Raw genomic sequence first — 21,919 nt, 5'->3', positions numbered from 1 at the left:
AATTAATTAATTTTTTAAGTATTAAAGATTTATAGATTTATTTATTTAATAATTTATAATTATTTTATTTTAATTTATTCGATTTAATCAAATAAAAATTTTAAAATTAAAATCGAATTAATTAATCGATATAATTATTTTTTTTTAAAATTAAAATTCTAAAATAATGGAACTGAAGTATTAAATTTGATCTCGTTGGATGAGCCGGTGGAGTTTGGGTGTCCAATTTTGCGTGCCGCTTGTTTGCAAACCCTAATCATGCTATCTATATAAACCATGCGGTACACGACCTCGCCGCAAGCGGAGAGAACGGCAGAACGCTATGGTGAGTTGAAACCCTTCTAATTCCCCATCCCATCGTTTCTAACCTTCAATCTTGTTTCTTTGGTGATGTAGGGTATCGATCTCGTCGCCGGTGGTCGGAGCAAGAAGACTCGTCGTACGGCCCCTAAATCCGACGATGTCTATCTGAAACTCCTAGTTAGGGTACGGGTTACTTTCATATAATTTTTAAAACTTTTGGCGGATTCATTTGGTGGTCAGAGGAAATTGATCTCTTGTTGTTGTTGGGATCATCAGCTCTACAAGTTTCTGGTGCGTAGGACCGGGAGTAAGTTCAACGCCGTGATCCTGAAGCGACTCTTCATGAGCAAGACCAACCGGCCGCCCCTCTCCCTCAGGAAGCTCATCAAGTTCATGGAAGGAAATGTATAAACTTCTTCATGGCTATTTTTGGAACCTTTTTGTTAGTTTATTTCTTCATCTTGCGTCTGATCTGCATTAATCTGTTGGGTTGGATTAGGAAAACAAGATAGCCGTAATTGCCGGGACAGTGACGGATGATAAGAGGGTATATGATGTGCCTGCTATCAAGGTGACGGCTCTTAGGTTCACAGAGACGGCTAGGGCGAGGATCTTGAAGGCTGGCGGAGAGTGCCTCACTTTTGACCAACTTGCTCTCCGAGCACCTCTTGGACAGAACACTGTACGTCTCCAACTTTTGTATTCTTCAAATTATCATTTCTTCATAGAGTTCTTATTTGTTCAAATCCTTCTTGCCAAAATTATATTCTTTCTCAAGCTAATTGTCAAAAAAGCATGTATTTCGTTATTGAGTTTTGTATGCTGCTTAAATTACTGCATCTCAGAGCAGATTAGCAAGTAAACGTCTGTTTTCCTATAGTGTTTTTTCTAAGCTTCTACTTATATATTATTTTATCTCTTAACTCTGCTTCCATATATTTTTTTTCCATAAGGTATGTGCTGCTTTGTTGGTTGGAGATGTTTTTGGTTTTTATAGACTATTTTTTTTTGTGTCATGCATTTTTGTTTAATTGACCTTTTCTCATGTTTGAGTTATTTTCAACATCGTGTTGCAATGATGATATTGTTATTAACCCAGCTCATTATGAGATCTTCCTATTTTTGGAACATCAAGGAAATGTTTCATTACAATATCTGACTATATGATGAGATCTTCCAGTTTTTGTTATTGACTAAGCTGATACAAGCTTATTCTATTTCTTATTCTTCTGGTTCCCGATGATGTTTGTCATTTTTTACCATGCTAATGCTGAAATACTTTGACGAACCTTCAATGTGCATCCTGAGGGAACTTTTCTTTCTGTACTCTTTGAGCCTATCTAGTTCCAGTTTGCGTTGAGGTGTCTTAATATCATAGTGAAATTTCAAATTTTCAAACTTATCCATTTTGATATCATTCTTTCCACCATTATAGTATTTCCATGTATCAGTGGATATCTACTTGTGGAGAATAAACAGGCAATAATGATGATATTGTTATTAACCCAGCTCATTATGAGATATTCCTATTTTTGGAACATCAAGGAAATGTTTCATTACAATATCTGACTATATTATGAGATCTTCCAGTTTTTGTTATTAACTAAGCTGATACGAGCTTGTTCTATTTCTTATTCTTCTGCTTCCCAATGATGTTTGTCATTTTTTACCATGCTAATGCTGAAATGCTTTGACGAACCTTCAATGTGTATCCTGAGGGAACATTTCTTTCTTTATTATTTGAGTCAATCTAGTTCCAGTTTGCATTGAGGTGTCTTAATATCATAGTGAAATTTCAAAATTTCAAATCATCTATTTTGATATCATTCTTTCCACCATTATTGTATTTCCATGTATCAGTTGATATCTAATTGTGGAGAATAAACAGGCAATGATGATATTGTTATCAACCCAGCTCATTATGAGATCTTCCAATTGTTGGAACATCAAAGGATATGTTTCACCACAATATCTGAGCAAAACTTTGTCTTTTCTAGTCCTTCCATTTTGCATTTCCTGTGTTCCTTATTACATACTTCAGACTGACAGTATTGAATGATCTTATGAAAACTCTACACCACATTCATTGCAAACTCTTGTTTGAAACTATTTATTTATCGTGATAAAAGTTTGTTCTGTATTTTTAGATTCTCCTGAGGGGTCCCAAGAATGCAAGGGAAGCTGTTAAGCACTTTGGCAAAGCTCCCGGTGTGCCGCACAGCCACACGAAGCCTTACGTCCGGGCTAAGGGGAGGAAATTTGAGAAGGCAAGGGGAAGAAGAAACAGCAGAGGATTCAGGGTTTGAGTCAGATAACTCAGTACTACTACAGTTTGATCTCCCAACAAGCAGCGATCTACCATCTTGTTCTTTCTTTTATCTTCTATTTGGGCCTTGAACCATCAAACTAAAATATTTGTGTTTGGTTAAAATGCATCTCTTGTAGTTGCACTGTCTCTTCAGTATCATTTACAGTTTCTGTATTATTCCTGATTTTTATTAGATTCGTTGCTTGGTTAGTGTTTTTTTTAAGAACTATATTCTGGAAATTGGGATGGATTTATTTATTATTTATTCCAAACCTAAAAGAACTTGCTGATGAATTCATATATATGATCAGTGATCTCATCAGGCTTTTCCTGGTTGATGAAATGCCCCACTCCCTCCATCACAACCACCTCCTCCAGCTGTGGCACATCTCCTTTAAACCCCCCTTTGTGTATGTAATCCTGAATCCCCTTGTAGTGGTATGCCAAATCTTGATCTCCCACGATGAACTTCACAGGTACTTCAATCTTTGTTCCACTCCAAATCGCCCCCAGCTCCCAGTTCCTGCATCGAATTGTTCTGAAATCAATAACAACTTCCTTTTGTGGTCGGTTGCGATATCGATACACTTACAGGTCCAAGCATCTGTAGTAGTTGAGTGGCCCTGTGAAACCAGATTTCTCGAACTTGCTCGCAAAGTAGGCGAAATCGTGCTCGGTTAGCCAGGCCGGCAATGTCGTCTCTTTCGGCTTAGCGAGATCTTCCTCGCTCATGACCGGCGTCTTTGGATCGTGATGGGAGTACAACGATCGCAGAACGTTTTCTGTCCCGATGCGATCGAACTCTGCCTCCATCTTTCCTGGCTCCTGCATGATCACCAAAGTTCTAAGCAAAGCATTGAAGAATTGCTTGTGAGTTCGTTCCAGTTGAGGTTCTAATTACTTGGAACTTGCAAACGTAGTAATCGTCTCCGTATAGCGATCTGAAGTGAGCTACAGGCTTCACGGATGGGTTGCGAGGCATGAAGGGCATGCTTAGGATCACCATCGCCTTCACTCTGTCCGGCCTCACTATGCTCGTCTGCCAAGCCACCATCGCACCCCACCCGTTGCCCACCAGCAATGCCTGGATGGATTTACGATGCAAAGTTACGCAGACGCTCTTAGTTTAGAAGAGTCGAGGAAGATGATCGAAGAAATCGCGTGCCTGGGGGATGGAGAGCGCGTCGAAGAGCGCGATGAGGTCTCCGACGATGTGGAAGAGTGAGTAGGAGGCGACGGAGGGAGGGGCGGAGGTGTCGCCGTAGCCACGGAGGTCGGGGGCCACGGCGCGGCACCCGCGCCCAGCGAGGCCGAGGATTTGGTGCCGCCACGAGTACCAAAGCTCGGCAAAGCCGTGGAGGAGCACCACCACCGGTGCTCCCGTCTCCCCCTTCTCCGCGACGTGCACGGTGATGCCGTTCGCTTGCACCATCCGGTGGACAATGCCGTCGGCTTCCATCATCATCATCTTCTTCTTCTTCCCTCCATGGTGCATATGTTTTATAGTCCAGTGATGATTCCATGGAGTGCTATTGAAAGATGCCGTTCAGAAAGGTGACAAACTTTGCTGTCTTACTGTTATCACAAAGATTCCTAGGTAAAGACATACAAGAAGGTTTTGTGGAAGTTTCTTTGAGAGTTTGTCTCTAACTTTGATTGTTTTTTGGACTTGTTGTGATGATTCCTTGGTCATTTTGTTTTCTTATCAAGTAGAAATAGATTATTTTTCTTGGATTATGATGAATTCTTTCTAGCTACCCAAAAAGGGAAGGAAATCCCATATTTTCCCAAGAATTTTCACACTGCAATAAACTCTTGTCAATTATTCGCCATGTCCTATTGTCACAAGTATTTAAGAGTACGAGCCCACTGACATGATACAATGAGTTGGCACCTTCTTATTCTTGCACATATCTTATTCCATCTCTTTCCTTTCAATTTCTTTCCTACCATAACAAAATTGCCATGCATTATTTCAACAATTTGACCAGCACCCACCCAATCACCACAACCTGCTCCTATTGGATTATGCCAGATCTACACACTAGGTAAATCTAGACTTAGATTTTTGGTTATTTTCCTATTCTTTTCATTGATTAAAATTTTGCTGTTGTTGTTGTTGTTTTTTTTTTAATTTCAATTTTGGTTGGTTATAAACCAGGCAGAGAGGCATGGCTTCTTCCTTGCATTTGTGCTTCTGCATCCCCAATAATTGTCCTGCTCTCTTCTCTTTTCTTCTCTTCCTCTCAGGGCTTCTGCAGCAGCTGGAACAGTACAACCTGGTTTAAGGGGGCACCTGCTGCTGCTGCTGCCCCTTGCCTTGAGGGGGGCTCATGAAGAGGCTAGTAAGTATGTTTTCTTTTCTTGTCCTTTTCTTACTTTGATGCCAACTCCTGTGTGTTGGATGGGTGGCATGCTTGATGGCTTTGTGCCTTCCATGTGTTTGGTTTATTGCCTCTTCCTGATCCACTTTGCGTAGGGTTTGCCCAAAACTGCATTGGGTGCTCCAAAAGTCCATTTTGAGGGTTTCTGAGGGGAAGTTTCGATTTTGAAGTGGTCTCAAAGTGGTCATTTGGATCTTGTGTTCCTCTCCTTTTGACAGGATTTTCTAGGTCATACATCCGTTAGCTGATTCTTCTTGTAGAACCAATAGTATTTATGATCAATGCCTAGATCTTTGATGGTCGACTTGTCGAAAATTCCAGGACAAATATTTTCTTGTTTGTTTAAAATAAAAGTGCTGTCTGTTCTGCTCTCTTGCTGTTATCATTCATAGGATTTTCTGTACTTCTTCACATGATTAGATTGTTTCTTGTCTAATTTAGGTCTCATGTTCATTCTAGATCTTATGGTTTTGTAAAGAGTCTAATTTAGGTCTCATGTTCATTCTAGATCTTATGGTTTTGTAAAGAGGAATATGAGGTCAGGACATACAATGTTCGAATTATCAATGCAAATTCTAAAAGGAACCTATGCTAATATTTTTGATCTTCCTTTTTGTTTGCTGATTGCTACATTTTAGGCCATTGTGATACTTGTTCTAGCTGTTTTCGATGCCATCGAAGCCACCGGAAGTGATGGTGGTGGCTACTGTAATTGCAACCGCATCATGGCTCCAAGGCCACACAGTGTCACCATAACGGAATTTGGCGCAGTCGGAGATGGGAAAACCTTGAACACAGTCGCCTTCCAAAATGCTGTCTTTTATTTGAGGTCGTTCGCGGACAAAGGAGGTGCTCAGCTCTATGTTCCTAAAGGGAAATGGCTCACTGGAAGTTTCAACCTGACAAGTCACCTCACTCTCTTCCTGGAGAAAGATGCAGTAATCATCGGCAGCCAGGTATTAAACACGATAGACACAGTTTATGCTCTCTTGTAGCTTTTGTATGTATCAAATTCAAGCCTATTGTGGATCCCTTCCATCGAACATTTGATTATTCGAAACATATACAATTGCTTGTGCCAGTATAAATCTATTACTACATCGAGAGTGCATTGTAGGAACCCATACTTCAGTTTCAAATTTAGATTTGCCATTTGATAGTTCAAAGCATTGAAACTTTACTTTGTTAAACGATCACTTAGTATTGTACTCTTTCACTTTCAGGATTCTTCTCCATGGCCTACTTCAATATCAAATTTAGATTTGTCATTTGATAGTTCAAAGCGTTGAAACTTTACTTTGTTAAACGATCACTTAGTATTGTACTCTTTCACTTTCAGGATTCTTCTCAATGGCCTATCGTGGATCCCTTACCTTCCTATGGTCAAGGGCAAGATATTCCTGGTCAACGACATCGTAGCTTGATAAATGGATATAACTTGACTGATGTAGTGATAACAGGCAAGAAATTTTGATCTTGCACAGATATATTGCTTAATAGCTCTATGTTTCTGGTAAACATATTTCATTTCGTATTGTGCAGGTCATAATGGAATTATTGATGGGCAGGGTGTTGTTTGGTGGGAGTGGTTCAACTCTCAGACTTTGAACTATAGCCGGCCTCATATTCTCGAACTAGTGAACTCTACTGATGTCGTCGTATCAAATTTAACTTTCTTAAATTCTCCTGCTTGGAGTATCCATCCAGTCTACTCTAGGTTTGTCGTACAGTTTTCTCATGGTTTTCATAGTCATTTCGAGTAAACCTTAGTGAGATTTTATTCAAGCACTTGAGATTCTAAACAAACAATCACACAATGCAGCAATGTAGAGATTCTGAACATAACCGTTCATGCTCCGGTCGAATCACCATTCACTAATGGCATAGTTCCAGGTAGTAACCCAAGTTTGCTTTCTTTTCTTTGTTGGTATCTTGTTAAATTCGTTTCATCGAAATCTCTACATGTGATCAATGCAAGTGTATCGGAAATTTTAGTTAAATTGTTCAGAAACACAACTAAATTTGCTATCAAGGCTCTTGTTTAATGTCACAAACTTGTCTGAATTCACTTCAAGTATCTCCTAAAACAATAAGGTCTTGAATCTTTTTCCTTTTTGTTTGCTTGTTTCAGATTCTTGCTCGAATCTATGCATTGAAGGCTGCAGCATAGAAGTTGGGCATGATGCCATTGCTCTTAAAAGCGGTTGGGACAACTATGGTATTACTTTCAGTACACCCTCAACTGACATCCACATAAGGAATGCCCATCTGCAGGCTCCTCTTGGTTCGGCTCTAGCCTTTGGCAGTGAGATGTCCGGCGGAATCTCACTTGTATACGTTGAGCATCTACACATCGACGACTCACTGATCGGTATAAACTTCAAAACTGTCCCTGGACGCGGTGGATTCATCCATAACATAGTCGTCTCAAATGTGGAAATGGAGAATGTGCATGAAGCATTTCGGTTCAGTGGTAACTGCGGTCGCCACCCCGGCAACCAGTATGATCCAAGTGCCCTCCCAATTGTCCAAGGAATCACCCTCAAGGACATGGTCGGCACCAACATCTCCACTGCCGGATTCTTTTCGGGGATCGACTCCGATCCCTTCACCGGCATCTGCCTTTCGAACATAGCATTGTCCATCACCTCTGATGCTTCCCTTCCCTGGACCTGCTCAAATATTTCAGGATACTCAGAATCAGTCTTTCCTAGTCCCTGCTCCGACCTCACCTCAAACTCTTCCCTTTCCTGCTTCTCCTTCGCGGCGGAGTTCACCGGCCTCGCAGATGCATAACAAACACCCTTCTATGCAATTCGAACAATTCGAACAATCAGTTCAATTCTTAATTCCCAATGAAATAAATCCCAACAGTGCTCAATCTGTGCTTGAAACAAGAGTTAATTGTTGTTGTTGTTGGTGGTGGTGATGATGATGTGCAGCATTTTTGTATAGCTAAATCTCTTCATTCAATCTGTAAGAAAAGTTTTGGCAGCGGTTGCTATTTAGCCATTTGCTGTTTCGTATTGCTGAGAATCTTATCATGTAATGTGATGAACAAGAGAGTTGTTGGAAGTTTAGAAAAGAAAAAAATAATGATATTTTTTAATGAAATCTAAATTGTCTTTTAAATTTAAGTAAGTTAAAAAAATATTTTATTTATTTATTTAGTCGCTTCCACTTGTCAATCGCCACGTTGTGTGGTTCACGTTTAGTTACACTCCACCTCACGCTCAGCTGCTCTTACGGGCGCAACTTTCCTCTCGCGTGACGACCGCTGACGTTTACCCACTCTGTGCGCTAACGGGTCGACGACACTTGGGCGTGTCCCACTGGGGGTACGCAGTTTGGGTCGGCGTGTCGACTTGTTGCCTGGTTCGGATTTACTCGCAAATCTAGGGTTTCATAGACTGGTCGGCGTATCTCCTCTCCGCCCCCATTTCGATCTCGTTCCCGAGTTTCGCTGTGGTTTGGATTTGGCTTTGGCGTCGTTGCGTGAGATCTTACTTTTTGTTGGTGGTGGAAGTGTCGAGCGGAGCAGGATGTCGCTGAGGCCGAGCGAGAGGGCGGAGGTTCGCCGTAACAAGTATAAGGTGGCGGTCGACGCCGAAGAGGGGCGTAGACGGAGGGAGGACAACATGGTGGAGATCCGAAAGAGCCGGAGGGAAGAGAGCCTGCTGAAGAAGCGACGGGAGGGGATGCTTGCGCAGCCCCTCCCTCAGGCGGTCCACACGTCCGTGGTTGAGAAGAAGGTGGTTCCTTTCGCCATGATCCTTTAATGTTTCGTGATTTGGACTGTTAGATCTGTGTGAAATCCCATCGGCTTCTCTACGGTTTTAATCTGTATCGGCGACATTAATGCTACTAGGATTAGGGTAGTAGATATCAAACGAGTGATTTACTCTTTGTTTCATCGATGGTTTGCAGCTGGAAAGCCTTCCAGCGATGGTGGGGGGCGTATATTCTGATGATAGTTCTATGCAATTAGAAGCAGTCACACAGTTTCGAAAATTACTTTCTATAGGTAATTGTTCACAGTATTTGATTCATGTAGACGATAAATTAGTCATTCTGAATAACTTCATTTTGTATTCAGAAAGAAGCCCTCCAATTGAGGAGGTGATACAGTCTGGAGTAGTTCCTCGATTCGTCGAGTTCCTTATTAGGGAGGATTATCCTCAACTTCAGGTTGTGTTCTTTCCTATCAGTGTAAACTAGTTTTCTTCATTTTCTTTGGCTGGTAGGCTTATATCTGCTTTTTTTTTTTTTTTGTTGCTTTGTTTGCTTGATATAGTTTGAAGCTGCTTGGGCTCTCACCAATATTGCATCTGGCACTTCTGAAAACACTAGGGTTGTCATTGATCATGGTGCAGTTCCAATATTTGTTAAACTGCTCAGTTCCCCAAGTGATGATGTCCGCGAGCAGGTATGTTCTTTTGCACAATGGAACTTTGTTTTTGATTCTAGTTGATATGTGCTTTTGCTGTGAATATTTTTGCTAACGCATCGCATGCTATGTAGGCGGTATGGGCCTTGGGAAATGTTGCTGGGGATTCCCCAAAATGCAGAGACCTTGTCCTTGCCAATGGCGCATTGTTTCCACTCCTTCAACAGCTGAACGAGCATGCCAAGCTCTCCATGCTGAGGAATGCTACATGGACTCTTTCTAATTTTTGCAGAGGGAAGCCTCAACCAGACTTTGATCAGGTTTTTTGTAATATTGATTTGTCTATTGTTCATATTTTCCTAATCCCTGTCATGTGTTTATTAATCCTGCCATGCATTTGTCTGTGGGCAGGTCAAACCTGCTCTTCCTGCCCTTGAGCGTTTAATTCATTCAAATGATGAGGAAGTACTCACAGATGCATGCTGGGCGCTCTCGTACTTATCTGATGGGACAAATGACAAAATACAAGCTGTACTTGAGGCTGGTGTCTGCCCTCGGCTTGTAGAACTACTTATGTACGAATGAAGTGATCTTGTTCATTCCATTGCTTATCTGCTTCTAAATGCTTGACCAATTTTATTAAATTGCAGTCATCCTTCACCTTCTGTGCTCATCCCAGCACTTCGCACTGTGGGTAACATTGTGACAGGAGATGATCTTCAGACACAGGCACGTTACCTTTTTAGATTCTAAGAAAATTATTTCTGCTTGATTTGTATTTGTGCTTATCTGTTTGACTTGTCTGTCAATTCTGAATTCTCTTGCTGTCAACGTGATACTTTGTCTTTGTCAATTCAACAATTATTAGAGACTGGTAAATTGGTTATGTCAAATAGCAGCAAAATGTACAACATTTGATAGAGGACCCATTTCTCTAATCATGTGCAAGGGCCAATGTCATTCTTACATTTTAGAAATTAACATCAGACGCCTTTGGAGTTGCAAATATCAGACTTTGTTGGGCGTACAACACTATGATGCTTTATTTGGATTTAGTTTTTCTTTTTTACAAAGGGCAATCAGTTGTATTGATTGGAAGATGCCAATTGTCTCATTTAGAGAGGGCTTTAGTAGCTGATGCTAAGATCTTTGCTTTGAATTCCACCTTAATCATGTGGTTGTGATTTACTCCTTTGAATTTCTAATATATGATGGGGGAAAAGGTCATTGTGATTAAAATAACTAGTTATTTGCATAATGATGCCTGTGAATCGCTTAAGACTTTCAGTTGCTTGAAAAGATGAACGCTCATGTGCTCAGCATGAAATAAGTGCATTATTAACTCAATTATGTAATTTGCACATTATTTGGATTATATTTGTTTCCTTTACATTGTTGGTGTGACTTATTGATGTTACTTGTTATTTACTTAGAATCCCAGTTTCTTGACACTGGGTGTATCAAAACATTTATCTTGTTCATTGTGTGAAAAGAATTTTCAGTCATACAGTGTATTTCAAACATAATTTTCTTCAACTTTTGGGTGTGTGATCTTAGTTTTAACTCTTTTTTGTTTTATATTCTTCTGCTTATCCAGTTTGTTATCAATAACCAAGCACTTCCATGCCTCCTCAACCTCTTGACTCACAATCACAAGAAAAGCATCAAGAAGGAAGCTTGCTGGGCAATATCAAACATCACAGCAGGAAACAAGGAACAAATACAGGTGAATTTTGGGAGAATAAATAAGATTTGTTGTATTAAAGCAATAATGCATCTTCTTCGATTCTTTCATTTAAAGAATAATCATTTATCCATATGCATCATTTGTTTTTAAAAATATGCTAATTGTATTTATAACATCACATGCCAAAATTGAGTTCAACCTAAGCAGTTAATATAATCAAAATTAGTATCTCGATATGAAACATATAATAATGCATGTTAACTGACGACTTGTCTATGTTAATTCTTGTCTGCATCAACTCTCTGTATTTTGAGGATCCGTAAAGATTTTAGGCTATCCCTGTGTATGTGTTCCTAGAAAACATAACAACTAAATATATTTCATGTGTTAGAACTTGTAGACAATAAGACATTTAAGTTTACAGTAGTGTATAATCGACAGGGTATTCTTTCCAAAGTTATCCAACTGTAACCTTATTTAGAAAGTTTTGCCTTTTGTTTTTATCTCAAATCATAATGTTTGCTATCGACTTGATCGCAGGCGGTTATAGCTGCTGGTATCATCAGTCCGCTAGTGAATCTAATGCAAACTGCAGAGTTTGATATCAAGAAAGAGGCAGCATGGGCCATCTCGAATGCTACCTCAGGCGGTACACACGATCAGATAAAGTATGCTATCGAGCTTTTGTGATTGCATGCCCAACTTTAAATGTCTAGTTATTCATGTTTTGTCGCGTTGAATTAGGTTCTTAGTTAGTCAGGGCTGCATCAAGCCTTTGTGCGATCTACTCATCTGCCCTGATCCAAGAATCGTCACTGTCTGCTTGGAAGGGCTCGAGAATATCTTGAAGGTTGGGGAAGCGGAGAAGAACTTGGGTGCTACTGGCAGTGTCAATTTGTATGCTCAGATGATCGATGAAGCTGAGGGCTTGGAGAAGATTGAGAATCTTCAGAGCCATGATAATACCGAAATCTACGAGAAATCTGTGAAAATTCTCGAGACGTACTGGTTGGAGGAGGAAGACGATGCGATGCCGGTGGCCGACGCTGCTCCGACTGGATTCCACTTTGAGAACAACGACCATAATGCAGCTCCTCCAGGCGGATTCAACTTCAGCTAAACACTGGCAGGATCAATGGTTTTAATGCTTGAGAACAATAACCATGACCGGAAAGATCTACATATCCTACATTGCCGGCGACAATCGAAAGATGTTTCCGGTCGATCCGATCGGTGTTGGGCGAGTCATGCCATGTGTTCAGGTGATTGCTAGAAGTTGAAGATGCCTATTTTTATTTTTATTTTTAAATTTGCCTGGTGTAGAGCATGAGCTTTGCCTACTTTGTGTTGAGTTAGTTATTGATAGGGTCTATTTCAGTTGAGTTTTGCCATACAACTCTTTAACTTCAAGTGGGATCTGTTTGATATCCTTGCCACGTGTGCATGTATGGTGTTCCAAAGGTTCCCTATTTTATTTTCAATTTCATATTTCCTATTTTCTATGTTTAATGATTCATCAAATAATTGTATATCGATTACATAATTTGTTATAGCTACTACTTAATTGACATAATTTGTTATCAACATAATGATGTATATCATACTCTTTTGTGTTGTGTATATAAAAATAAAAAAAATGCGCTTTATTTTTATTATCAGCGAAAGAATGCCACTAAATTGTAAAAAAATAAATTTTAATTTGTTTTTTTTTAATTGAAAAAATATGGACAAAATTTTCACGGGTGCTTGTGAAGTTAAAAATTAAAAAAAATGTAATTTTTAGGAAATGAAAAAGAAAAAAAAATCAATATAATAACGCGCGTTCTGTTTCTCTCTCCTCGATTCGATCGCATTTGGGGTTTTCTTGTGATCCGATCTTTGGAGTGACTCCGGCGAGATCGCGCGGTCAGTTCTGCAGATCTAGTCGCCCCGTTCGTCGAATTCCACCAGTCGCGATGTTTCTGGTGGATTGGTTCTACGGGGTCCTCGCCTCGCTAGGCCTGTGGCAGAAGGAGGCCAAGATCTTGTTCCTGGGACTCGACAATGCCGGGAAGACCACGCTGCTTCATATGCTCAAAGACGAGGTTGGATTCTCAGTGTTCCGGTCTTTTACGTTCATCTCTTTGGTGTATTCTTATGTTGGTTGGAATTTGTTTCCTTTTCTCATGAATGAATGCAGAGACTAGCTCAGCACCAACCGACGCAGCACCCAACGTCGGAGGAGCTTAGCATCGGGAAGATCAAGTTCAAGGCTTTTGATTTGGGAGGCCATCAGATCGCTCGACGCGTCTGGAAAGATTACTATGCTAAGGTAAGCTATCAAAATTTGTCTTTTTGATCACGAATCTACGCCTCATTTTCCTTGCAACTCTTTCCTACATACATGATACATGGGTGTGGTTCTTCTCTGCATTGATCGTGTACTTTTCTGAAGAATTAACTAAAGTTTGGTTATCTTAGTGTTATGCCATAATTATTGGTAATTCTACCGTGATGTTGACCACATATTTGATTGTAGTTTTTTTTAATTGTGCTTTTTGACCCTCCAGGCTTGGATCAACAAATCATTTCACCATGGTTGCATCTTTACAATTTGTGTTTTTCTTTCATGCATACCGCTGTCATGATCAATTGCTTCCCTGTTAATTTCTCTTACATTGATCAGCCAACTCATGGGTTGTTGGATTTGAGGGGGAATCCAACTTCATCTGTCATTCATGTATTCTTGAACACTGATTTAACCAAATCTAGAAGCCTGGAACATCGGAAGTCAAAGTTGTGTTTGAATCATTGCCACAGATGACATAATTTTTCAAAAAAGAAATTTGGTGGAGTTTGGTAAACGTTCTCCTATACTTATCTTTTAATCACAATGGCTTATAACAGAACTCATTCGGAACGAAGCTAAATAAATTGGTTGTTGTCTATTTTAAAAAAGTTTGGAATAGATCAATCCAATATCAAACAGAGTGTTACTGTATTGTTCTTGCTCTTGAAAATTGTTTGGGCTTGGTAAGCATCTGAAAACTTGAAGCTGCAGTTACTTTGTTAAAAATTCCCAGACACTGTTACCCATGTTCGTCTGAACTTTGATATTTCTTGAATGTTTGTATAGATAGTTACATTTCTTTCCCAGATACTTCCAGGCTGTGTCGAGAAAGAATATGTGAAAAAGGAAGGCGGGATATAGAAGAGGATAAACAAGTAGATGTAATGAACAAAAAGTTCTCTCATTGTTGGTCGAATGAACTCATATAAGGAAGTTCTGAACCATTTGTCTTGGCCAGTTGATGCTGACTGGTCGGGCCAAACAAGATGGTGTCGTTGTCACTGTATACACATTCATCACATAATTATTATTATTCTCCTTGCAACCCTCTTTTTTTCATGGAATGCAGTGAAATACTTGCATCACTGATAATGATTTTTTGGGTGGAAGTTGTCAAAAAAGTTGTTCACTTCATTCTCTAAGATTGCTATTCTCTTGTATGATATCGTATGCTATTTCTTTTCTTGTGAAATGTTACAAAACCCTTGAATTTTCTTTCTACCAGGTGGATGCAGTGGTGTACCTAGTAGATGCATATGACAAAGAGAGGTTTGCAGAGTCAAAGAAAGAATTGGATGCACTGCTATCAGATGATTGTTTGGCCAATGTTCCATTTCTAATTCTAGGAAACAAGATCGACATCCCTTATGCAGCATCAGAGGAAGAGCTACGCTACCATCTTGGTCTGAACAACTTCACAACCGGCAAGGGAACGGTGAATCTTAGCGATTCTAATGTCCGTCCCCTTGAGATCTTCATGTGTAGCATCGTGCGAAAGATGGGATATGGTGACGGTTTCAAATGGATCTCACAGTACATCAAGTAGAGGTTGATTCTTTGATTAGTACCACATGACCTAAACTCAAATGCTAAAGCTTAGTTTGCTTTGAAAACTCTTTAATTTTCCTTCCCTATTGTATTTAGTGGAACATAAGAACATAGCAAAATAAGGATGTAACACTGAAACCCACTTCGAGCATTGATTTTCCTCTAGGTGAAAGCACATGGCTCTCATCTACATATTTCAGTTTATTCAACAAACCATTTTTTGAAAGATCATGTAAGTTTTCTGTTTCTGATTCTTAAGTGGTGTTGTTCTTTTGTTGATCTGTTAGCATAGACTATTAGGATCACTTGTGTAGTTGTATCAACATGAGCTAAGGTGTTTGATCCATCCCCTTTCATATTTTAATTCGAATCATTGTCAAGCTGATCGATCTCTTTGGAGGTCACTATAACTTGTTAAACAGGCACATCGACATCTAATGATCTTATGTTTCTTTGTTAAATTTCATATGTGACTTGCCCTATATCCTTCCATCTCTTTCCATAAGGATGATCAATTCTTAGCATCAGCATTTGTTGGTATTATTTTGGTTAATTTTAACACAATTTTAATAATAACAAAGTGTCAATTTGATGCAAAAGATCATTTATCAGATACAATTTATTTTTATTTCAGAATGTGTTTGTTTTGTAGTTTGGAGTGGAAGAAATATCAACCAAAAAAATAATAATTTTTGTTTACTTAAGAAATATCGACCATATATACACATGCACGCATTAGTGAATCAACTTCCACTGCTACGGCAAAGTGGTCGCGGCATGCGCTACTTGTCCGCGTCGTATTTTCTGTTTACGTCTTTTGGTTTGGGATAATTTCAAATTCAACCTCCTGCCGGTTTTATTGCGTCGGTCTAGAATGGATTTCACAGAGTCGAAGGGGTTTATTGTGAAATCCCCATAAGAGTTTTGGCCCGTTAAATTTACCACGTCAGAGTCGCCGCCTCTCTCCTAAACCCTCAAACATCGCGATCATCGCCCCCGTCGCCGCCTCTCCTGCTCCTCGCTGCCGTCGCCGCCTCTCTCGTTCGTTGTCGCTCATCGCCGTTGTCGCCTCCGCGTCCCGATCGCCGCCGTCGCCACGTCCCGTCGCCTTCATCTGGGTTTTAGGGTTTGCTAACCCTAAGCCCCCGCTCCACGCTGCCGCCGGAAAAGGCTTTCACCGGGGTCAAGGAACCAAGGAAAGAGCCAGCATGGCCATAACAAAGGGACTGTTCAATGGTGAGTTTGTGTATAGCAAATGATAATGTTTTACCTAAATTTGCTTGTTGACAGGTTTGAGTTGTGAGTACCAATGCCTAAAGAGTACTACCTGTTCTACTATTTCATATTGAATAGTTCTCCCAGGAGGGCTCACTAGGATTTCTATCTTTGCTGTCTATCCTGGTCCTGTTGGAGTGTTAGTTGCCAGCTATTTAGTGTCAGTTTCAATTCCCCTCCAGGCAGTAGGGTCAAGGGCTAGGGCAGAAGTTATAATTCTATTTTGTTGGTAATAACCTTACTTGTATATATGCACATATGTTTGTATATTTGCATTGTTATATTTTGTTGCTATCATGTTATTGTTTGGAGACATATATGTTGTATAGGTGATGCAAGACATTGTGGTACAAGTGTTCAAATTTATATAACTATTCTTTAGTCATTTTCCAATTCATATTTATCTTTTGACTATTCGATAGCTCTATAAATTTTTATTGATATTTATTCTATGTTGTTATACTTGTATTATATAGTATAGAGCATGATTTCTAAGTTTTGTTGTTATTCTTTCTTCGAAAAGCTTTCCTTGTAATGTATAAATTGTTTAATTTCTGAAATGCTCATGTAGTTTAAGTTTTGTTGTTATTCTTTAGAGAATCATTAGTTTTATTTCTGAAATGCTTAGGTTAGGATTTTGTTGTGATCTTCCTTGTTAATTTCTGAAAGAGTTATGATTTTCCTTGTTGATTTTGAAAGAGTTGTTGTCAAAACATGTTGTTATCTTCCTTGTTAATTTTTAAATGGTAGTCACTGTGTTATTATCTTATTTTATTTATGTCTATTTGATTTAGAATATTTTTATGGCTATATGGTGATATGCAGAATTTTACTTCATCTGAATTTGATATTCCTCAACAATGGAAGAAAATGACAGTAATGATCATATATATATTCCCCAAGTTACAGATGATCGAAAGCCAAAAATTGGGATGGAATTCACATCACTAGAGGAGACATTTTCATTTTATAACCAATATGCACGAGAAGCTGGATTTAGTGCAAGGATAAACAGTAGCAAGAAAAATAAGATGACAAATGAAGTTGTTTGGAAAACATTTGTATGTTTTAAACAAGGACATACTGATGATCAACGGAATAAACAGGCAAAAAGTGATCAACAAAGAAGGGAAAGAACACGTGGCGAAGTTAGAACTGGATGTAAGTCAAAGATTTCACTTGTAAAGAAACAAACTGGACCTAATTGGATTGTCACTAACTTCGTGGAAACTCATAATCATCCACTCTCAACTCCTTCAAAGGTGCATTTATTACGCTCACATCGTCATGTTTCGGCAGCAAAAAAAGCATTGACTCAACAGTTTTCAGAGGCTAATGTGCCAACTTGTCAACAAATGCGATTATTGGAGATAGAGTATGGAGGGTCTGAGCTTATAGGTTGCACAGAAAGAGACATTAGAAATTTTGAGAAAGAGCTAAGGGATGAAGAAAAAGGTATTGATGCTGAAACACTAATTGAGTTATTTGCATCTGAGAAAGAGAAGAATTCTGGTTTTTTCTATGAATACGAGACTGATTCAGATAACAGATTCAGTAGGTGTTTTTGGGCAGATCATGTATCAAGGAGGGCATATAGTGTATTTGGTGATGTAGTTGTATTTGATACAACATATAATACCAATAAATATGGATTGATTTTTGCACCATTTGTAGGAGTTAATCATCATCATCAAACAACTATTTTTGGTTGTGGCTTTTTAAGTGATGAGAAAGCTGAGTCTTTTGTTTGGTTGCTTAACAAGTTCATAGAAGCCATGCCTAAAGGTGCACCTAAAGTTATCATCACAGATCAGGATCCTGCTATGACGAAAGTCATTGCACAAGTTTTCCCTCAAACAATGCATCGATATTGTTTGTGGCACATACTGAATAAATTCTCAGAAAAATTAGACCCTTTGACATTTCGTGACAACTATCAAAGCATAAAGAATGTCATTGAAAATTCTACAACACCAGATGAATTTGAGAATTCATGGGAAGAGGTTATCAAGTGTGCTAACTTGGAGAAAAATGATTGGTTGTCTTTGATGTACGAATTGCGACAGAAGTGGGTGCCAGCATATTTTAGTCATGTATTTTGTGCTGGAATGTCAAGTAGTCAAAGATCTGAAAGCTCACATGCATTTTTCAAGAAGTATATCTCAAATAAAAACTCATTGATGGATTTTATCACCCGTTTCAATAGGGCACTGAGACACCAAAGACACAATGAGTTAATTGCTGACCATATTGATATGAATGAGCATCCCAGGATTAAGACAAACTGGCCAATGGAAACTCAAATGGTTAAGTTGTACACAAAAAATAAATGGATGGAGTTTCAAAGTGAAATGAGTGAGAGTCATGGTTATTATGTGAAACAGACATCTATAGAAGTTGATGTTGTAGTTTACCATGTGATGAATTTTCAAAGTTCTTCTTCCTCCAAACCAAGGGTCCTCACATATGACAAACAGAGAGACTACATATCCTGTAGTTGTAGGAAATTTGAGTTCGATGGCATTCCGTGCAGGCATATGTTAGCTTTTTTCCGTATCAACCAAATATTTCATTTGCCTGATAAGTATATACTCAAACGATGGACACAAAATGCAAAGGTTGGAGTAATATATGCTTTGGGAGAGCAAAATTTCATTGATGATCCAGAAAGATTTTTGATGTCAAGGCACTCAAAGTTATCCTATAAAGCTTCTATATTAATTGATGATGCATCTTTGACTGATGAGGGGACAAATTTCTTGGATGAACAATTTGATTGTATCTACACCAAAATTCAAGAGATGAATAATAGTAAAAAATGTGATCATGTAAGTCAAAGGAAGAAATCCATGGATGAAACTCCTGTTATTATTGATCATTCTTTAGTAAGAACAAAGGGATGTGGGAAGAGATTGAAATCATCAAAGGAAAAGTCAACCGCAAAGTCCCGGCTATGTCATGGATGTGGGCATCGAGGTGTGTCACATGACAAACGCAATTGTCCAAGTTTACAACTAGGGTATGTGTCAATTAATTCTACATTTATATGATAATTTTATTTGTAAATACTGTAAATATGATGATGATGTGTTGATTGCCAGATCAAGTATAGATAATCATCATAATAGCGATGACGACACATATGAAGAAGAAATGTCATCTATAGCTGGTACTAATAAAGTTTCATTTTATAAAATTATAGTAGTTGATTGATTGAGAAATTGAAGTTAATAATTATCTTTATTATTGCAGGTTTTAACAACATACTTTAGGATTGAGAAATTGAAGTTGATATTCTTGATCAGCAATTGGGCATGTTTTTCATTCTGCAAAGGTATTATTATTGAATTTCAAATCTTACTATGCTTTTATCATTTTCCTGTCATGAAAAATCCTTGTACCTTGCTAAGATAGATCTTCCTTTAGTGTCTGATCTGTGCTTTGATGCATAAACAAGTGCAAAGAAAGATGTGTGCTTATCATGGAATTTTTTGTCGTCAAAATAATTTATAAGATGAAAAAACTAATTCTCGTTGTTGGATTTTTGCAGGGAGAAGTTTTTCCTTTTACAAATCCATAGCTTCATAACTATAGAATCATTAACTTGTTTCCTTATTAAGTGATTAACTGATGATCTATTTACATGCATGTTTAGATGCTATGTATATTTGATTACGTTCTTTGTTTGAACCAATATATTGTCCTTGCAAAAAAAAAAAAAAGTCTGAAATATGATTCACTCAAATAGCTGAGGTATATGCCAGCAATGACATATACCTCAGCTAATAAACAGATTCAGTAGATAATCATAATATACTGTCCAATTACGTTCTTGCATTCATGTGTTATTCTTACATTCTTCCTTTTCTTAACCAACAACGACATTTTCAATTTTCTTCATGGTATATGCCATTTTTAGAATCTAATACAATTGCAATAACCATTTCAGGTGGACTTTATTGAACAAGAGTTCCAGAATAATGAAGTTCCAATAATATTGGTAGTATATTGCTGATTAACCTTCTTCAATTACCATACACTTTTTATGATTCAACCTACTATGACATCTCTTCTCTTTTGTTAACTAAACCTTCTATCCCTGTTGGATCGCTGAGAATTATATTTTCCAGCAATAACTCTTTTAAATTTGTTGCATAGATACTTGACATACTGGTGCTTAATAGTGCTTAATTAATGAAATTTTGCTTGAACTTTGAATTTAACTCATCCAAGGTTCCTTTGAGTGTGCAAATTGTCTTTTTGCAAACTGAGAAGTAATTAAATTTGGTCTTGAATTTCTATATGTTTACTGCTTGCTTCTCTTGGTATGGGGACATGTGATAAATTTCATTCTCTTAATTCTAGAAGTATATCAGATTTTGGTTGTTTTACCATATTCTTGTTCAGAATTATATTGCTTTCCTTGCTAAATTTCATCCTTCTTATCAGATGCATTGCTCATCGGCTGGTGGTGAGACAAGTTTTATTTTTTCCATGGTTTTAAATGAAGTTGATGCACCATGCATATTGGCCTGAATGTTTCTTTATAAACTTATTTAAAAAAATTTCTTTACTGCTTATGCTATCTTGACATGCTTCCATGCTCATGGTGGCCATAGGTTTCTTTTCTGAGAGGTGGAATTTGTCAGGCTCGAACATTACACAGTAGTTGAAGAGTGGATGCTGTCTACAAGTGGTGGCTTACAGAGGCTACATCAGCTTGATTGGCTGAACACTTAAATAGGAGACATGGATAATAACAGATAAACAACTTATTCTGTGCGATAAATAGTTTTGTTATGTTCTTGGACTAGTTGCACTTGAGTGTGTACCTCTTTTCGGTAGATTCTTCTTTTTCATTTTGTTAGTTTGGCAGTGTTTGATGGATACGTGAGTTTGTGTAAATCTTTTGTTGACAAGTGAATGGTTCTACTATTGAGAAGGCAATTAAGGTTGCTAGTTGGGGCAAAGAAAGCATCTGGTTTCTCACACCTTCATTGTACCTGCATAACCTGCCGGTGATTGCTTGCGGTGAAGACTGAACATGACAGTAACAATGCAACAATTCTATCCATGATTAAAGAATCCTGTTAGTGCTATAGAGCAACAGACCAAAGGCAAGTCTCAAATTCACAAGTTACTCTTGTTGAGGTGTGATTTCTTGAGGGAAATGAATCGTCGTTTAAATAATCTGGAAATCACAAACCTCAGTTTTTTGATCGTTATATACCTTGAACCTGCTTTCACATTCCATTTCCCTTCAAACTTATCAAAATCTCCATCAACCATTGAGAAGTGAAGTTCACTTCCATTAGCCAATGCAAAAATCCATGTGCATATGCTGTACTCATTCAACAAGTTTGAGAAAGTTAAAATGTGATCAGCTATCAAAATGACAGGTCAAATTAATACATCTTAGTAGACAAGAGGAGGAAACATGCTACCATGCAAAAAGAATATTTCTACTTACTTGGGTTGCAAAATATGTGAGGCAATTGTCATAGGCCAGGAAACACCTAAGAAATATTTGTGAGTTCATGAATAACTCACATTTCCTGAATAAAATGGATAATATGCAAGAAAGGATCCTTCAAGGTTATATAACACGTTTTTATTATTCATTTAACTTTTTAATAAAAAAATAAATAACTTTTTGGATATCATTTGCTGTGGCCTATATGATGTTTCATTAAACCTA

General features: G+C 38.3%; 6 protein-coding genes and 2 non-coding genes across 10 annotated transcripts; 7 read left to right on the top strand and 1 right to left on the bottom strand.

Annotated features, from left to right (window-relative positions):
• The first annotated feature begins 212 nt into the window (after positions 1–212).
• On the top strand, positions 213–2,788 carry LOC141838002 (large ribosomal subunit protein eL18y-like). The gene is made up of 5 exons (XM_074725378.1): positions 213–325; positions 397–486; positions 580–708; positions 803–985; positions 2,451–2,788. The coding sequence occupies exons 1-5, from the start codon at positions 323–325 to the stop codon at positions 2,607–2,609; spliced, it is 564 nt and encodes a 187-aa protein (XP_074581479.1). The 5' UTR covers positions 213–322; the 3' UTR covers positions 2,610–2,788.
• Positions 1,536–1,617, top strand: LOC141842501 (small nucleolar RNA snoR53Y). The gene has a single exon (XR_012602937.1). It is a non-coding gene; the product is annotated as a small nucleolar RNA snoR53Y (small nucleolar RNA).
• LOC141842502 (small nucleolar RNA snoR53Y) lies at positions 1,946–2,027 on the top strand. The gene has a single exon (XR_012602938.1). It is a non-coding gene; the product is annotated as a small nucleolar RNA snoR53Y (small nucleolar RNA).
• Positions 2,789–2,884: 96 nt separating the features above from the next.
• Positions 2,885–4,073, bottom strand: LOC141837260 (epoxide hydrolase 1-like). The gene is made up of 4 exons (XM_074724697.1): positions 3,777–4,073; positions 3,513–3,695; positions 3,204–3,436; positions 2,885–3,134 (listed from the first exon to the last, which is right to left on the bottom strand). Exons 1-4 carry the CDS (start codon positions 4,071–4,073, stop codon positions 2,885–2,887), a joined length of 963 nt encoding a protein of 320 aa, XP_074580798.1.
• A 719-nt stretch (positions 4,074–4,792) lies between these two features.
• LOC141838001 (putative polygalacturonase) lies at positions 4,793–8,054 on the top strand. Its single transcript, XM_074725377.1, has 6 exons — positions 4,793–4,956; positions 5,634–5,951; positions 6,335–6,455; positions 6,538–6,712; positions 6,818–6,888; positions 7,127–8,054. Exons 1-6 carry the CDS (start codon positions 4,945–4,947, stop codon positions 7,789–7,791), a joined length of 1,362 nt encoding a protein of 453 aa, XP_074581478.1. The 5' UTR covers positions 4,793–4,944; the 3' UTR covers positions 7,792–8,054.
• A 350-nt stretch (positions 8,055–8,404) lies between these two features.
• LOC141838641 (importin subunit alpha-1a-like) lies at positions 8,405–12,571 on the top strand. Its single transcript, XM_074726177.1, has 10 exons — positions 8,405–8,747; positions 8,923–9,019; positions 9,092–9,183; positions 9,290–9,421; positions 9,517–9,702; positions 9,794–9,957; positions 10,033–10,111; positions 10,980–11,108; positions 11,610–11,737; positions 11,814–12,571. The coding sequence occupies exons 1-10, from the start codon at positions 8,538–8,540 to the stop codon at positions 12,187–12,189; spliced, it is 1,593 nt and encodes a 530-aa protein (XP_074582278.1). The 5' UTR covers positions 8,405–8,537; the 3' UTR covers positions 12,190–12,571.
• Positions 12,572–12,905: 334 nt separating this feature from the next.
• Positions 12,906–15,192, top strand: LOC141839779 (small COPII coat GTPase SAR1A-like). The gene is made up of 3 exons (XM_074727606.1): positions 12,906–13,153; positions 13,249–13,380; positions 14,624–15,192. The coding sequence occupies exons 1-3, from the start codon at positions 13,025–13,027 to the stop codon at positions 14,942–14,944; spliced, it is 582 nt and encodes a 193-aa protein (XP_074583707.1). The 5' UTR covers positions 12,906–13,024; the 3' UTR covers positions 14,945–15,192.
• A 1,889-nt stretch (positions 15,193–17,081) lies between these two features.
• Positions 17,082–21,372, top strand: LOC141839591 (protein FAR1-RELATED SEQUENCE 5-like). 3 transcript variants are annotated; one of them, XM_074727374.1, is made up of 6 exons: positions 17,082–19,240; positions 19,323–19,390; positions 19,474–19,555; positions 20,171–20,221; positions 20,841–21,098; positions 21,332–21,372. In XM_074727374.1, the coding sequence occupies exons 1-3, from the start codon at positions 17,082–17,084 to the stop codon at positions 19,491–19,493; spliced, it is 2,247 nt and encodes a 748-aa protein (XP_074583475.1). In that variant the 3' UTR covers positions 19,494–19,555; positions 20,171–20,221; positions 20,841–21,098; positions 21,332–21,372. The 3 variants fall into 3 exon arrangements, with proteins under 3 accessions (XP_074583475.1, XP_074583476.1, XP_074583474.1); XM_074727375.1 differs by lacking the exon at positions 21,332–21,372 and having other exon boundaries at positions 20,871–21,181; XM_074727373.1 differs by lacking the exon at positions 21,332–21,372 and having other exon boundaries at positions 20,841–21,181.
• The last annotated feature ends 547 nt before the right edge of the window (positions 21,373–21,919 follow it).

The sequence above is a fragment of the Curcuma longa genome, chromosome 11, assembly GCF_044706935.1.
Source record: "Curcuma longa cultivar G26 ecotype Majalengka, Jawa Barat chromosome 11, ITB_CL_G26_1.1, whole genome shotgun sequence".
NCBI lineage: Eukaryota > Viridiplantae > Streptophyta > Magnoliopsida > Zingiberales > Zingiberaceae > Curcuma > Curcuma longa.
This window is presented reverse-complemented; position numbering and strand designations above follow the sequence as displayed.